At 40.5% G+C, this 18,227-nt stretch overlaps 1 protein-coding gene across 3 annotated transcripts in view; it reads right to left on the bottom strand.

Annotated features, from left to right (window-relative positions):
• The window catches only part of ITPR2 (inositol 1,4,5-trisphosphate receptor type 2), a 265,480-nt gene that overhangs the window by 58,931 nt on the left and 188,322 nt on the right, over positions 1-18,227 (bottom strand). For all 3 annotated transcript variants that reach the window (XM_075855774.1, XM_075855775.1, XM_075855776.1), the window contains 4 exons: positions 5,536-5,638; positions 3,702-3,889; positions 3,440-3,620; positions 275-534 (listed from right to left, as the gene is read on the bottom strand). In XM_075855774.1, the coding sequence (XP_075711889.1) occupies positions 275-534; positions 3,440-3,620; positions 3,702-3,889; positions 5,536-5,638 (732 nt within the window). The remainder of the gene's footprint in view (positions 1-274; positions 535-3,439; positions 3,621-3,701; positions 3,890-5,535; positions 5,639-18,227) is intronic.

The following is an 18,227-nucleotide window of genomic DNA, read 5'->3' as shown; positions in this document are numbered from 1 at the left end:
GTAAGACATTTATGGAAGACCGTAGTGAGCATGCTCTGTGTCATGCGATAGCAGGAAGAACACAGTCTTTTACAGTCATAGTTGTGGTGCTCGTAGGCATTGTCTACTTTCAGAAAATCTACAGGTATGTGAGAGGGGGGGATATTATAATTTTTTTTAATGATTTTATAATTCAGATTTTTCTTTGTAAATGTTAAGAATGTGAAAATTGTCTCAGGAGTGAAAAGGTTAAAGGGGTAATTTCTAGATATCTCAACAGAACGTGATGGTTTACCTGTAATCCCAGGTTATGGTTCTCACACAGGAGCTGGAGAAAGCGGAGGATCGGCTGCATGATGGTTATGACGGGGCTGACCGTCACGGCCTCCTCCGCTGCCTTCTCTTCGCCTCCTCCGTTATCCCCTCCAGAACCTATAAGATCCAGGTCCGGGTCTATTTCCTTCCTATAGACACAATACGCTTTGGACGTGGCTGTGGACGCCTCAGATAACTGTCCTTTCATCCCCTCCTTAAGAAGCAACTGACAATCCCGCGCTGAAAAAAATAAAAAAATGTAAGTCGCGTCCATGAAATGTTTTGACCGGCGGGTGTGAACTGGTCCTACCGGCACCACAGAGGTAAAAATAATCATTAACAGCATTTTTGTCCAAAAAATTATTACATTTAAGGTCACCTGAACCGTTTATTTCTACGTAAAATGTTGACATTTTTTGTACTCCATTCACACTCAAAGCTTAAAATTGGTAATTCTGCTGGTAACAATAGACCATTGGGTTGTGGGAACCCTAAAGACAGTTACATAGTTAAAGCTCAGCTGTTCGAGAACATCTGACAAGGAAGGGAAGACAAACCCCCATTATTTGTTTCCAAGGGGAACCGGCATAACTTTGGAGACAACTCTGGATGTGACTGGAGTAGAAACATAATGGATTGCAGACCCAGTACCCAATGAGTAACGCAAAGTGTAATGTAGATTTCAATGTTGTTAAAGGTTCAGTATTGCTGTCATTATTTAATAATTAGGGCCCTAAACTTGATTGGTTCTTAAAGAAAACTCATTTACATACACCCTGTGAGGGAATACTGAGGTAATAGAGGGGGAGGGGAGGGGGGGGGGCACCTACATCCACCAAAGTCATCCTTCCCATTTTCTGATAGGCCCATAATAATAATAAAGCCATTGACTTGTAGGGCACCTCACAGATCTCATCTCATCAGAAGCCCTGACTGCTGGTAATTAGAGGGGATGTTCACTTCGTGACTGTTTTAACAGGATGTGGATTTCAGACTTCCTCCAACTCCAGCAGACAATGCAGCTAAGCTCGAGTCCCTGACCAGAACTGCGTCCTACTGGAGCAGAGAAACAGTCCAGACAAGGAAGAATGAAAGGCATAAGGAGTTAATAAAGAGGTCTCTCCTTTACTCGGTCACTGAAAAGAGCAGCTCTGGCTGAAGAGGACCTTGGACATCCATACAATTCACATTGTCACCCGCGCATTGCACATGGTCACCCGTACATTACACATGGTCACCCGTACATTACACATTGTCACCCGTACATTGCACATTGTCACCCGTACATTACACATGGTCACCCGTACATTACACATTGTCATCCGTACATTGCACATTGTCACCCGTACATTACACATGGTCACCCGTACATTACACATGGTCACCCGTACATTACACATGGTCACCCGTACATTACACATTGTCATCCGTACATTGCACATTGTCACCCGTACATTACACATGGTCACCCGTACATTACACATGGTCACCCGTACATTACACATGGTCACCCGTACATTACACATTGTCACCCGTACATTGCACATTGTCATCCGTACATTACACATTGTCACCCGTACATTGCACATTGTCACCCGTACATTGCACATTGTCACCCGTACATTACACATGGTCACCCGTACATTACACATTGTCACCCGTACATTGCACATTGTCACCCGTACATTACACATGGTCACCCGTACATTACACATGGTCATCCGTGCATTACACATTGTCACCCGTGCATTACACATTGTCACCCGTGCATTACACATTGTCACCCGTGCATTACACATTGTCACCCGCGCATTACACATTGTCACCCGCGCATTACACATTGTCACCCGCGCATTACACATTGTCACCCGCGCATTACACATTGTCACCCGCGCATTACACATTGTCACCCGTGCATTACACATTGTCACCCGTACATTGCACATTGTCACCCGTACATTGCACATTGTCACCCGTGCATTGCACATTGTCATCCGTGCATTGCACATTGTCATCCGTGCATCGCACATTGTCACCCGCGCATCGCACATTGTCACCCGCGCATCGCACATTGTCACCCGCGCATCGCACATTGTCACCCGCGCATCGCACATTGTCACCCGCGCATCGCACATTGTCACCCGCGCATCGCACATTGTCACCCGCGCATCGCACATTGTCACCCGCGCATCGCACATTGTCACCCGCGCATCCCACATTGTCACCCGCGCATCCCACATTGTCACCCGCGCATCCCACATTGTCACCCGCGCATCCCACATTGTCACCCGCGCATCCCACATTGTCACCCGCGCATCCCACATTGTCACCCGCGCATCCCACATCGTCACCCGCGCATTACACATCGTCACCCGCGCATTACACATTGTCACCCGTGCATTACACATTGTCACCCGTGCATTACACATTGTCACCCGTGCATTACACATTGTCACCCGTACATTACACATTGTCACCCGTGCATTACACATTGTCACCCGTGCATTACACATTGTCACCCGTGCATTACACATTGTCACCCGTGCATTACACATTGTCACCCGTGCATTACACATTGTCACCCGTATATTACACATTGTCAGCCGTGCATCGCACATTGTCATCCGTGCATTACACATTGTCACCCGTACATTACACATTGTCACCCGTGCATTACACATTGTCACCCGTACATTACACATTGTCACCCGTGCATTACACATTGTCACCCGTACATTACACATTGTCACCCGTACATTACACATTGTCACCCGTGCATTACACATTGTCACCCGTGCATTACACATTGTCACCCGTGCATTACACATTGTCATCCGTACATTACACATTGTCACCCGTATATTACACATTGTCACCCGTACATTACACATGGTCATTCCTACATTGATATCAGTGGCTCTGTGTAAAACTTCCTTTCCCTAGACACCAGGCATCTCCCCTGTAAAGTGATGTCCACAGTAGGAACCCCTTTAAGAGAAAAAGTTTGGCATCCAAGTTTGGGCAATGGTGGCATCCATACGACTGTGTGTGACCCAATGCAAACACGACTGGCACCAAGAATTGGAGCTCTTTCTGGCAGCCCACATAGGTAATGGCTCCCATGAAGATGATATTTCCCCGTTACCTCTCCGTTTTGGTAATGACAATGATTCGTAGTCGTCGTCCTTTTTCTTGGTGCCCAGGTCGATGGTGTTTACTGTGACGGTGGCACGGATCTCCAGCTGAGCGGCCTTCATCCTGTCATAGAGAACCTTGAAGAACTTCTCAGACTTTTTCTGTTCGTTGAGTTGATGGTAGAACGAGCTCTGCAGGAAAAGTCCAGAGACGTCAAATTCAACAAACCCAATATGGCAGCGCAACCGGCACTACACCCCCTGCCCACACACCTGGATCTGCGTGTTCCCCCCTTCAAGTAACGCGATTCCTAGAAGAATGCCTTCAGAAAATATCCGGTCGTTTTTGGTGCTAACAATGACGTCGATGATCAATTCCGAGGCTCCTTCTTTATCCAGAAGACATTGGATGTCGGTCATGGACGCACCAATCTTCCGGTCATTCTCCTGGCCAGAGTAAACTGGGGGGAAAAGGGGGGTGTCACATAAACAACATCACATTTCACTAATGATTTTCACAACATCCCTGCACCTCCGGGCAGTTTTCACTTATTTTTCTGTAGTTTTGCAAAAAAAAATAATAAATTGTTACCTGGAAACTGTCAGCAAGCAGGTAATCTGCTGTTGTCTGTCCCTGCTATGACTTATGTGAATAACCAGGCTAGCTGAGCTTATAAATACACAAATGCCGAGTACTGATCAATACATACACATTTAAATGTGCTCAAAGCAGTAAATAGAAGCACAAAATAAGAATTAAATCAATCAACAGCAGCTTGTTGATGGTTTCCCAAGTGAGTTTTTTTTTTCCCAAGCCACACAATAAAAAAAAAAAAAAAAAAAAGCAAACAGCTGGTGAATGGAGACATAGAACAGACGCCAGATATTACATTAGTTGACTATAGAGCCAACGTCCATCAAAGGTGACGCATCACTTTAAGTTACGCACAAAATCAATTTTGGAGGACAATTTTGCAATGTACTTTATATCGTGTCAACTCAGTCGTCCAAGGGACAGGACTATGAAGTTTTCTGCCCATGGACAGACAAGATGTCACAAACTTGACATCATCAACTTAAAACCAAGTTGGGCAAATGTCATTTGAAGTTGAATTGTTGGTTTTGATCCGACGACGAAGAATTAAGATGTTGCAGTAACGGCAAAGGCTATAAATTCAGCGGGTAGGCGAGGGCCACACTGACTGTTTTCATACAAATTCCTTTAATTAAAAGGGATTGTCCAGTTTAGAAAACCCATTTACATACAGTTAATAAAGGGGGCTCCCTATTTAGGATCCTCATTTCTGGGCAGGAGCGGAGAGCGGCTACAAAGAGCGTCTCTCACTCTGGAGGACCCGGGCCATCCGTTTATTACATAGACAACCCATTGATTTCAATGAAAACCATGTAATGCTTAATTTCCCCTGTGGTGGCGCTGAAGAGAAATTGAACACCTAAAGCCAGGTTTCCGCACAGATTACAAGTGATCGCTGGGGGTCCCAGTAGGGGGATCTGCTTATTGGAACCTTATAAGTAGGGACTGTCAAAAACAGAAAACCCCTTTAATAAGGTTTATTATAATAATAATTAAAGGATATAATCATTTTTCCTTACAGGGTTAAAAATGGCATGTCACTGTTTTACTTGGAACAGGTAAAACATGATGGTTGCACGTGTGGAAATTGTACGTATCATGGCACAATATTTGAATCAATCACGTTGCCATGCAGCCCTTGCCTTATGATCACATAGCTGCTATTTAGGGGTTAATTATAAATAGTTGCAGAGCTCCAAATCCCCTGCATAGACCTAGAGTAACATAAGAAAATTCTGTCTACCTGCAGTCACCACTAGAGGGAGCTCACTGCATACTGTAATATGATTGAGTTCAGTGTATAAACAATATGTAGTGAGCTCCCTCTAGTGGTGGCTGCAGGTAGACAGAATTTTCTTATGTTACTCTATGTCTATGCAGGGAATTTGGAGCTCTGTATCAGAAAAATTGAGTCTTAACTGTTATAAAGATATATTATTATTTAGCACAGAATTTTGGACCTATAAAGGGACACGGCACCTACTGATAATCATATACACATAATATACGAACCTCCGGAAGGTCCACATTTACTGAATGCTACAGGTCCATTCATGGTGGACGCGGGCTCGCCCTTAAAGTAACGATTCAGGAGAATTCTCCGCAAAGTCATCCCCTGTACAGTGTAAAGAAAAAAAGAGAAATAAAAAAAAATTAATTTTTTTAATGTTTTTATTTTACACAATTGCAATTTAAATTGACACCAATTTTTTTTACACAATTTATTAAAAACCAGCACCCGTAGTAACCTATCATCTCGAGCTCCAACAAACACAGGAAAGTTGTCTACGCTTTCACCCAATAATTCTGAATATCTGATAATCCGGCACTTGTCGGGTCCCATTCATGGATTTTTGCAGTAATTTGCATTCAAATATTGAAAGAAAATAATTAAAAGGGGTTGTACAGAATTACATAAACATGGCTATCTTCCAGAAACAGTGCCACACATGTCCACAGGTTGCGCCTGGTATTGCAACTTAGCTCCATTAAAAAAAATTAAAAAAAATCGGTAGCTGCAATACCACTAACAACCTGTAGACAATCATAGCGCTGTTTTTGGAAGAAAGAAGCCATCTTTTCTAATTATATCCAACCCCTTTCCTCTATAGCAAAATGTAATTATTTTCCACTGAATGAGAACATTTTAAAGGGACACTACAATCTATTGTTCTCTGTTAGCAGCCCTTTCAGTGGCTAACCATTGTATTCTTCAATGGAATGAGTAAAGGGGTTTACTAAAAACTCTCGCCCCCCCCCCTCACGTATCTCCAGTGCGGATACCTCCATAGGCGTGACCGATATTAGCCGCTCCCGCACTAATATAAGCCGCCCGATTTAGGGTTACCGGCCCTTTAATTTCAGTCACAATTATACGTAACGTTTCAAGTGTTTTATTAAAGGACAGATAATGAAACTAAGACGATCGGATCACGACGGAGACAGAATCGCAGACAATTAACCATTAAATATTGCGCGGGAGCGTGCGGAATATCGGACTCTGCTTTGTGTTATATCGGAACCACGAGACGTCTGAAACCAAGACGCCGCGACGAGAAAACGACTCGATTTGTCTGCCTCTTCCCCAGGTCTGGCCTTTAAAGCATAATAAATGAAATCAGTTGCAGGGCGTGCGGCGCGCCTGACCTGTGTGGGTTGACTCAAGAGCGTTCAGCATGTAGGACACACGGTTTCCATGGATACAGCACACGAGTTTAGGTGTAGGAGTCAGACATGGTAAACATGACGGAATATTCTGTCTCCTGGTCCAAAGCAGCCGTAATGTGCACCGAGCACGGAAAAAATAACAACTTAAAGGGCAACTCCAGTCACAGAGGATTTAACATCAATGATGACGTCATCGCAGAGGAGTTACACGGTAGAAATAGTATCAAAAATACATATTCCTAATCTAAAATGGACTCCCATCATGCCTCAGGAAGGAGCAGAGATTCCATATTCTCTTGGACGTGGGAGGAGAATTCTCCTGTGCTCATTGTCGCCCCCTGCTGAGTGTGAGCTGTCAAGACTAGTGGGGGAAGGGAAGTGACAACGGCTCTGAGCAAATTTCTGCCTCCCCAATAGTTGTCACCGCAAGGAATTACATAAGACCAGTACAGATGTGTGACCCCCGATTCCGTTATAAGTAATGTAATGTATGTACACAGTGACTCCACCAGCAGAATAGTGAGTTCAGCTCTGGAGTATAATACAGGATATAACTCAGGATCAGTACAGGATAAGTAATGTAATGTATGTACACAGTGACTCCACCAGCAGAATAGTGAGTGCAGCTCTGGAGTATAATACTGGATGTAACTCAGGATCAGTACAGGATAAGTTATGTAATGTATGTACACAGTGACTCCACCAGCAGAATAGTGAGTGCAGCTCTGGAGTATAATACAGGATATAACTCAGGATCACTACAGGATAAGTAATGTAATGTATGTACACAGTGACTCCACCAGCAGAATAGTGAGTGCAGCTCTGGAGTATAATACAGGATATAACTCAGGATCAGTACAGGATAAGTAATGTAATGTATGTACACAGTGACTCCACCAGCAGAATAGTGAGTGCAGCTCTGGAGTATAATACAGGATATAACTCAGGATCACTACAGGATAAGTAATGTAATGTATGTACACAGTGACTCCACCAGCAGAATCGTGAGTGCAGCTCTGGAGTATAATACAGGATATAACTCAGGATCAGTACAGGATAAGTAATGTAATATATGTACACAGTGACTCCACCAGCAGAATAGTGAGTGCAGCTCTGGAGTATAATACAGGATGTAACTCAGGATCAGTACAGGATAAGTAATGTAATGTATGTACACAGTGACTCCACCAGCAGAATAGTGAGTGCAGCTCTGGAGTATAATACAGGATGTAACTCAGGATCAGTACAGGATAAGTAATGTATGTACACAGTGACCCCACCAGCAGAATAGTGAGTGCAGCTCTGGAGTATAATACAGGATGTAACTCAGGATCAGTACAGGATAAGTAATGTAATGTATGTACACAGTGACTCCACCAGCAGAATAGTGAGTGCAGCTCTGGAGTATAATACAGGATGTAACTCAGGATCAGTACAGGATAAGTAATGTATTGTATGTACACAGTGACCCCACCAGCAGAATAGTGAGTGCAGCTCTGGAGTATAATACAGGATGTAACTCAGGATCAGTACAGGTTAAGTAATGTAATGTATGTACACAGTGACTCCACCAGCAGAATAGTGAGTGCAGCTCTGGAGTATAATACAGGATGTAACTCAGGATCAGTACAGGATAAGTAATGTAATGTATGTACACAGTGACTCCTCCAGCAGAATAGTGAGTGCAGCTCTGGAGTATAATACAGGATGTAACTCAGGATCAGTACAGGATAAGTAAAGTAAAGTATGTACACAGTGACTCCACCAGCAGAATAGTGAGTGCAGCTCTGGAGTATAATACAGGACATAACTCAGGATCAGTACAGGATAAGTAATGTAATGTATGTACACAGTGACTCCTCCAGCAGAATAGTGAGTGCAGCTCTGGAGTATAATACAGGATGTAACTCAGGATCAGTACAGGATAAGTAAAGTAAAGTATGTACACAGTGACTCCACCAGCAGAATAGTGAGTGCAGCTCTGGAGTATAATACAGGATGTAACTCAGGATCAGTACAGGATAAGTAATGTATGTACACAGTGACCCCACCAGCAGAATAGTGAGTGCAGCTCTGGAGTATAATACAGGATGTAACTCAGGATCAGTACAGGATAAGTAATGTAATGTATGTACACAGTGACTCCACCAGCAGAATAGTGAGTGCAGCTCTGGAGTATAATACAGGATGTAACTCAGGATCAGTAGAGGATAAGTAATGTAATGTATGTACACAGTGACTCCACCAGCAGAATAGTGAGTGCAGCTCTGGAGTATAATACAGGATGTAACTCAGGATCAGTACAGGATAAGTAATGTAATGTATGTACACAGTGACTCCTCCAGCAGAATAGTGAGTGCAGCTCTGGAGTATAATACAGGATGTAACTCAGGATCAGTACAGGATAAGTAATGCAATGTATGTACACAGTGACTCCACCAGAAGAATAGTGAGTGCAGCTCTGGAGTATAATACAGGATGTAACTCAGGATCAGTAGAGGATAAGTAATGTAATGTATGTACACAGTGACTCTACCAGCAGAATAGTGAGTGCAGCTCTGGAGTATAATACAGGATGTAACTCAGGATCAGTACAGGATAAGTAAAGTAAAGTATGTACACAGTGACTCCACCAGCAGAATAGTGAGTGCAGCTCTGGAGTATAATACAGGACATAACTCAGGATCAGTACAGGATAAGTAATGTAATGTATGTACACAGTGACTCCACCAGCAGAATAGTGAGTGCAGCTCTGGGGTATAATACAGGATATAACTCAGGATCAGTACAGGATAAGTAATGTAATGTATGTATGTACACAGTGACTCCACCAGCAGAATAGTGAGTGCAGCTCTGGAGTATAATACAGGACATAACTCAGGATCAGTACAGGATAAGTAATGTAATGTATGTACACAGTGACTCCACCAGCAGAATAGTGAGTGCAGCTCTGGAGTATAATACAGGACATAACTCAGGATCAGTACAGGATAAGTAATGTAATGTATGTGCACAGAGATTCCACCAGCAGAATAGTGAGTGCAGCTCTGGAGTATAATACAGGACATAACTCAGGATCAGTACAGGATAAGTAATGTAATGTGGCTCCACGGTTTCTGTAGATTAAACGGGATTGTCCAGGATTAGAAAAACATAGCTGCTTTATTCCAGAAACAGCTCCACACCAAGTCTACAGGTCGTGTCTGGTATTGCTGCTCCATTGAAGTGAATAGGGCTGAGCTGTAATACCACCCACAACCTATGGACAGGTGTGGCGCTGTTTCTGGAATAAAGCAGCCATGTTTTGTAATCCTGGATAACCCTTTAATTCTGGTGTTCAGAAGAGAGCAAACACCAGACAACAACTTAAATCACGGTAACGGGGCCGAGACCTTCCTCTACAGGTATTGCATAGACGCTGTCCTTCTGGGGATGATCGTAGAAGTCACAGGCCACGGAGGGGACAGGGATCATATATCTTTATTGTACTAATCATATATGGGATCGTTATGGGAATATTTTTGGATTGGCGCTTGGATGTTGAGCTCGGGACGGAGGAATGTAAGAGGTTAAATTGATAGGAGCCTCTCATTTCCAGCCTCTTTAGGAAGCGTTACATCTTTCCGTCAATCACATGACGGCGGGAAGAAACATTGCAATTAATGGCTTTTGCGGATCTTGGTGCTTCATCATGAGAAACCCTGTAAAGCGTCGCCGGAAAAAAAATCTCTGAATTTACAATTTACTAAAACAAGCGCTTCATTTTTCTGGGAAACATTATTCAATATATATATAAAACCTGCACTTAATGTCATCTTTTCGGATTGTCTCGTGGTGATTTACAGAGCGTGAAAAACAATTGCGCTGGTTAACCCTTCGCCGGCGACCACAAAGCCAAGCCATACCTCCATCACATTTGTGTTCGCCGCAATCAGCCGCCCTCGTTAACCGGCGCCAATCACAAGGGAGCCTGATGAATCCTCTGCGCGGTGACATCAAGGCGGCTTTGTAGTACAATCAGACACAAGTGTTTGGCTTTCTAATTACGACATCCGCGAATACGTATTCAAGAGGGCAAAATAAAGCGGCTACTCAGAGAGGAAAGTTTTTTTTCTTTACTTTCTAAAACATCTTTGCACCTGTAAACAGCCGCCTAACCCGACAGGGAAAACCGGCGGTAAAGATCGATGGCGGCAAGAACCGCGGCGAATATGGCGGAGACACGAACACTTACATGGATCCCATTGAATTAAAATTTGTCTGATCATACACAACTTTATTATGAGAGTCACTACGATGATCAGATGATCGCTGAGGAACTTGCCATTAGCTGCTCATTTTATCTGCAGCGGCCACTACAGCTCAAGTGTAGTATTACATGTGGCCAATGAAATCTAAGGCTGCTTATGCAATACATGGGCAGACCGAGACTGCCAGAGCGAGAGCCGCTATATGTTACGGCTCTCCACTCTGGTTCATAAAGGGGGTCCACAGCAGGGGAACCCCTCTTTATAATGTCCATATGCCCTATTAGGGCATATTGACAGGGGCGATCTGGTTTAGATACCCCCTTTTTCAGATACCTTTGTTATTACTCGGGATTGTTACCTTTGTTATTATTTTCGGGATTTTTCCCGCGAAAAGGGACACAAAATGGGTGGGGCTTATGTAAATTTGCATAAAATGGGCATATTTAGGATTTTTTAGGGAAGGAAGTATTTAGAAGTATAATTCTGAGCTAATAGAGGGGGGTTCCCTGTTTAGGGCCCGTCTCGAGGAGCCTCTAACAATGGCCACATGTAATACTACAGTTCTTGATTGGAAGGAACCCGTACATCAGCCACAATAATCCCAGAGTACCCCTTAGCTATAAGTTGCCGGCGCAGGTGGGCAACCCCAACTGCTGGGCCCCATAGTACACGCTAAGCCAGGAACCCCGGTAGTTATGCCCTTGTTAGGATGGGCGTTACTGTAAACGATATATGCTCCCAACTGCTGACAGCAAGCAGAGATCTTAAAAATGCGATGGAATTGAAAGATAAAGTATATTAAAAAACAAGTTAAAAAACTTTCCACATATTATTTACTTAAAACGGGGCGAAAAAAACAAAAATAAAAAAAAACTTCTTGTGCAGGATCCGACACGATGACGATTATCGTTGCCTCAGTCAGCGACATCTCCGGAGCATCTGCTCGCAAATTCCTCTCTAAAAACATTTACCAACACCGCCTGCCAACACGTTCCTCTCAAGTACAATAACACCTGGACGTGGCGTGCAGGGGAGCGCGGTGGTGATCCAGCAACGTGCCTAAACTGTCAGATACGAGGAGCTCGGGCGTACGAGGGAACGGGGAGGGAGGGGGTGTCGCAGGAAGGAACCGGGCAAAGCAGATGCCAATAATGAAGAGATTTATCTTGATTTTGGCAGAGAACGCGCTCGTCCTGGCAGCGGTGCATCACTAGCTGGCACAGGGAGGAGTCACCGAGGAGGAGAAGCAGTGATTTAGGACATAAAAGAAGCGCAATTTACTCCCAACGGCAGCGAGAAGATGGAGAGCTTGGCGGACTGCGCGGCCGACTTTGAAAAATGTTCCTGTCCAACCAGTGGTACAAAAAAGCCTGACTGCTGAATTTATGGCCGGGAGCGGCGAGGCGTTCATACCTCAGCGGGCCTGATATTTAAGAAAGAAGAGCAGAGATGTAGATGAATTCAGACCGCGCAGAATTCTGCTGCTTTACAGCGACGAAAAAAAAAATAAGTTTTACATTATGTTGCAGTGAAATTTAATAAAATTCGAGAGAGTCACAGGGAGAATCCTGCCCCACCTGTCAGTTTTAATTCACCCGAGGAGGGGGAGGGGTTCATACAGTGAGAAAGATGGTAAATATATCAGTGTAGATAATACAGCACGTAATCCCCGATGTATAGAACTGGCCGATAACACGGCTGTAAATCAAGAGCATAAGTTGAATTTACATTACAAAAGAAAGAAAAAAGTCAGAAAAAGCTCAAGACTTCAAAAACTTCACCATAATTATATTATTGTCCATAGGGGGCAGTATTGTAGTAGTTATATTCTTGTATATAGGGGGCAGTATTATAGTAGTTATATTCTTGTATATAGGGGCACTATTATAGTATTTATATTCTTGTATATAGGGGGCAGTATTATAGTAGTTATATTCTTGTACACGGGGGCAGTATTATAGTGTTATATTCTTGCATATAGGGGGCAGTATTGTAGTAGTTATATTCTTGTATATAGGGGTCAGTATTATAGTAGTTATATTCTTGTATATAGGAGGCAGTATTATAGTAGTTATATTCTTGTATATAGGAGCAGTATTATAGTAGTTATATTCTTGTATATAGGGGGCAGTATTATAGTAGTTATATTCTTGTATATAGGAGGCAGTATTATAGTAGTTATATTCTTGTATATAGGGGGCAGTATTATAGTAGATATATTCTTGTATATAGGGGGCAGTATTATAGTAGTTATATTCTTGTATATAGGGGCACTATTATAGTATTTATATTCTTGTATATAGGGGGCAGTATTATAGTAGTTATATCCTTGTATATAGGGGGCAGTATTATAGTAGTTATATTCTTGTATATAGGGGCAGTATTGTAGTAGTTATATTCTTGTATATAGGGGGCAGTATTATAGTAGTTATATTCTTGTATATAGGAGGCAGTATTATAGTAGTTATAGTCCTGTATATAGGGGGCAGTATTATAGTAGTTATATTCCTGTATATAGGGGGCAGTATTATAGTAGTTATATTCCTGTATATAGGGGGCAGTATTATAGTAGTTATATTCTTGTATATAGGGGTAGTATTATAGTAGTTCTATTCTTGTATATAGGGAGCAGTATTATAGTAGTTATATTCTTGTATATAGGGGGCAGTATTATAGTAGTTATATTCTTGTATATAGGGGCAGTATTATAGTAGTTATATTCTTGTATATAGGGGCAGTATTGTAGTAGTTATATTCCTGTATATAGGGGGCAGTATTATAGTAGTTATATTCCTGTATATAGTGGGCAGTATTATAGTAGTTATATTCTTGTATATAGGGGGCAGTATTATAGTAGTTATATTCTTGTATATAGGGGGCAGTATTATAGTAGTTATATTCTTGTATATAGGGGGCAGTATTATAGTAGTTATATTCTTGTATATAGGGGGCAGTATTATAGTAGTTATATTCTTGTATATAGGGGCAGTATTATAGTAGTTATATTCTTGTATATAGGAGCAGTATTATAGTAGTTATATTCTTGTATATAGGGGCAGTATTATAGTAGTTATATTCTTGTATATAGGGGGCAGTATTATAGTAGTTATATTCTTGTATATAGAGAGCAGTATTATAGTAGCTATATTCTTGTATATAGGAGCAGTATTATAGTAGTTATATTCTTGTATATAGGGGCAGTATTATAGTAGTTATATTCTTGTATATAGGGGGCAGTATTATAGTAGTTATATTCTTGTATATAGAGAGCAGTATTATAGTAGCTATATTCTTGTATATAGGAGCAGTATTATAGTAGTTATATTCTTGTATATAGGGGCAGTATTATAGTAGTTATATTCTTGTATATAGGTGGCAGTATTAGGGCATGACCACACATGGCGGAATTCCTCCGCAACTGTCCGCATCAATGCCGCACAGAATCTGCGTTGCAGATTCTGCAGCGGATCTGCACAAAATGTGCAGAAAATTGATGCGGACTGGCCGCTGCGGACTGCAGGAAAAGTGCTTCTCTTCTCCCTATTCAGTGCAGGATAGAGAGAAGGGACAGCACTTTCCCTAGTGAAAGACAAAGAAATTCATACTTACCGCCCGTTGTCTTGGTGACGCGTCCCTCTTTCGGCATCCGGCCCGACCTCCCTGGATGACGCTCCAGTCCATGTGACCGCTGCAGCCTGTGCTTGGCCTGTGATTGGCTGCAGCCGTCACTTACACTGAAACGTCATCCTGGGAGGCCGGACTGGAGACAGACGCAGGGAGTTCTCGGTAAGTATGAACTTATATGTTTTTTTACAGATACATGTATATTGAGATCGGTAGTCACTGTCCCGGGTGCAGAAACAGTTACTGCCGATCGCGTAACTCTTTCAACACCCTGGACAGTGACTATTTACAGACGTCTCCTAGCAACGCTCCCGTCATTACGGGAGCCCCATTGACTTCCTCAGTCTGGCTGTAGACCTAGAAATACATAGGTCCAGCCAGAATGAAGAAATGTCATGGTAGTAAAAACAATACGCTCCGCAGCACACATAAGATCTGCGGACTTCATTGCGGAATTTTGACTCTCCATTGAAGTCAATGGAGAAATTCCGCCATGAGTCCGCAACCAGTCCGCCACTGCTCCGCAACAGACAGAGCATGCTGCGGGCACCAAATTCCGCTCCGCAGCCTATGCTCCGCAGCGGAATTGTACGCATCGTGTAAACGAACACTGCTAAATTAAAGTGAAAGTCAATGGAGAAACGGCTCCGCTGCGGATTAACGCTGCGGAGTGTCCGCAGCGGAATTTAAGTGAAATTCCGCTATGTGTGAACCCGCCCTTATAGTAGTTATATTCTTGTATATAGGGGCAGTATTATAGTAGTTATATTCTTGTATATAGGAGCAGTAGTATAGTAGTTATATTCTTGTATATAGGGGCAGTATTATAGTAGTTATATTCTTGTATATAGGGAGCAGTATTATAGTAGTTATATTCTTGTATATAGGAGCAGTATTATAGTAGTTATATTCTTGTATATAGGAGCAGTATTATAGTAGTTATATTCTTGTATATAGGGGCAGTATTATAGTAGTTATATTCTTGTATATAGGGGCAGTATTATAGTAGTTATATTCTTGTATATAGGGGCAGTATTATAGTAGTTATATTCTTGTATATAGGAGGCAGTATTATAGTAGTTATATTCTTGTATATAGGAGCAGTATTATAGTAGTTATATTCTTGTATATAGAGGCAGTATTATAGTAGTTATAGTCTTGTATATAGGAGGCAGTATTATAGTAGTTATATTCTTGTATATAGGAGCAGTATTATAGTAGTTATATTCTTGTATATAGGGGCAGTATTATAGTAGTTATATTCTTGTATATAGGGGACTGTATTATAGTAGTTATATTCTTGTATATAGGGGCAGTATTATAGTAGTTATAGTCTTGTATATTGAGGGCAGTATTATAGTAGTTATATTCTTATATATAGGGGGCAGTATTATAGTAGTTATATTCTTGTATATAGGGGCAGTATTATAGTAGTTATATTCTTGTATATAGGAGGCAGTATTATAGTAGTTATATTCTTGTATATAGGGGCAGTATTATAGTAGTTATATTCTTGTATATAGGAGGCAGTATTATAGTAGTTATATTCTTGTATATAGGGGCAGTATTATAGTAGTTATATTCTTGTATAATGGGGCAGTATTATAGTAGTTATATTCTTATATATAGGGAGCAGTATTATAGTAGTTATATTCTTGCATATAGGGGGTAGTATTATAGTAGTTATATTCTTGTATATAGGGGGCAGTATTATAGTAGTTATATTCTGGTATATAGGGGCAGTATTATAGTAGTTATATTCTTGTATATAGGGGCAGTATTATAGTAGTTATATTCTTGTATATAGGGAGCAGTATTATAGTAGTTATATTCCTGTATATAGGGGCAGTATTATAGTAGTTATATTCTTGTATATAGGGGCAGTATTATAGTAGTTATATTCTTGTATATAGGGGGCAGTATTATAGTAGTTATATTCTTGTATATAGGGGCAGTATTATAGTAGTTATATTCTTGTATATAGGAGGCAGTATTATAGTAGTTATAGTCTTGCATATAGGGGACAGTATTATAGTAGTTATTTTTTTGTACATAGTGGGTAGTATTATAGTAGTTATATTCTTGTATATAGGAGCAGTATTATAGTAGTTATATTCTTGTATATAGGGGCAGTATTATAGTAGCTATATTCTTGTATATAGGAGCAGTATTATAGTAGTTCTATTCTTATATATAGGGGCAGTATTATAGTAGTTATTTTTTTGTATATAGGGGCAGTATTATAGTAGTTATATTCTTATATATAGGGGGCAGTATTATAGTAGTTATATTCTTGTATATAGGGCAGTATTATAGTAGTTATATTCTTGTATATAGGGGGCAGTATTATAGTAGTTATATTCTTGTATATAGGGAGCAGTATTATAGTAGTTCTATTCTTATATATAGGGACAGTATTATAGTAGTTATATACTTGTATATAGGGGGCAGTATTATAGTAGTTATATTCTTGTATATAGGGGGCAGTATTATAGTAGTTATATTCTTGTATATAGGGGCAGTATTATAGTAGTTATATTCTTGTATATAGGGGCAGTATTATAGTAGTTATAGTCTTGTATATAGGGAGCAGTATTATAGTAGTTATATACTTGTATATAGGGGCAGTATTATAGTAGTTATATTCTTGTATATAGGGGCAGTATTATAGTAGTTATATTCTTGTATATAAGAGCAGTATTATAGTAGATATATTCTTGTATATAGGGGCAGTATTATAGTAGTTATATTCTTGTATATAGGAGCAGTATTATAGTAGTTATATTCTTGTATATAGGGGGCAGTATTATAGTAGTTATATACTTGTATATAGGGGCAGTATTATAGTAGTTATATTCTTGTATATAGGGGGCAGTATTATAGTAGATATATTCTTGTATATAGGAGCAGTATTATAGTAGTTATATTCTTGTATATAGGGGGCAGTATTATAGTAGTTATATTCTTGTATATAGGGGGCAGTATTATAGTTGTTATATTCTTGTATATAGAGGGCAGTATTATAGTAGTTATATTCTTGTATATAGGGAGCAGTATTATAGTAGATATATTCTTGTATATAGGAGCAGTATTATAGTAGTTATATTCTTGTATATAGGGGGCAGTATTATAGTAGTTATATTCTTGTATATAGGGGGCAGTATTATAGTAGTTATATTCTTGTATATAGGGAGCAGTATTATAGTAGATATATTCTTGTATATAGGAGCAGTATTATAGTAGTTATAGTCTTGTATATAGGGGCAGTATTATAGTTGTTATATTCTTGTATATAGAGGGCAGTATTATAGTAGTTATATTCTTGTATATAGGGAGCAGTATTATAGTAGATATATTCTTGTATATAGGAGCAGTATTATAGTAGTTATATTCTTGTATATAGGGGGCAGTATTATAGTAGTTATATTTTTGTATATAGGGGGCAGTATTATAGTAGTTATTTTTTTGTACATAGGGGGTAGTATTATAATTCACTTTAAGAACCTATAACAGAACTAAGTAACTAGTAGTGCTGACAATGCGGTAAGAAATGTAATCTCTAGAACATTTTTTTGTGTGCACTGTGCCTTTAAGATAAAATGTTTCTTGCTGAATCAGGAGAATTTTTCTCTTTAAATATATTCTGCCGTCTGTTTACTCGCC

This window comes from Rhinoderma darwinii, chromosome 3 (assembly GCF_050947455.1).
Source record: "Rhinoderma darwinii isolate aRhiDar2 chromosome 3, aRhiDar2.hap1, whole genome shotgun sequence".
NCBI classification, from domain to species: domain Eukaryota; kingdom Metazoa; phylum Chordata; class Amphibia; order Anura; family Rhinodermatidae; genus Rhinoderma; species Rhinoderma darwinii.
Note: the sequence above shows the minus strand (reverse complement) of the source record. Positions and strands in the feature narration are given on the sequence as shown.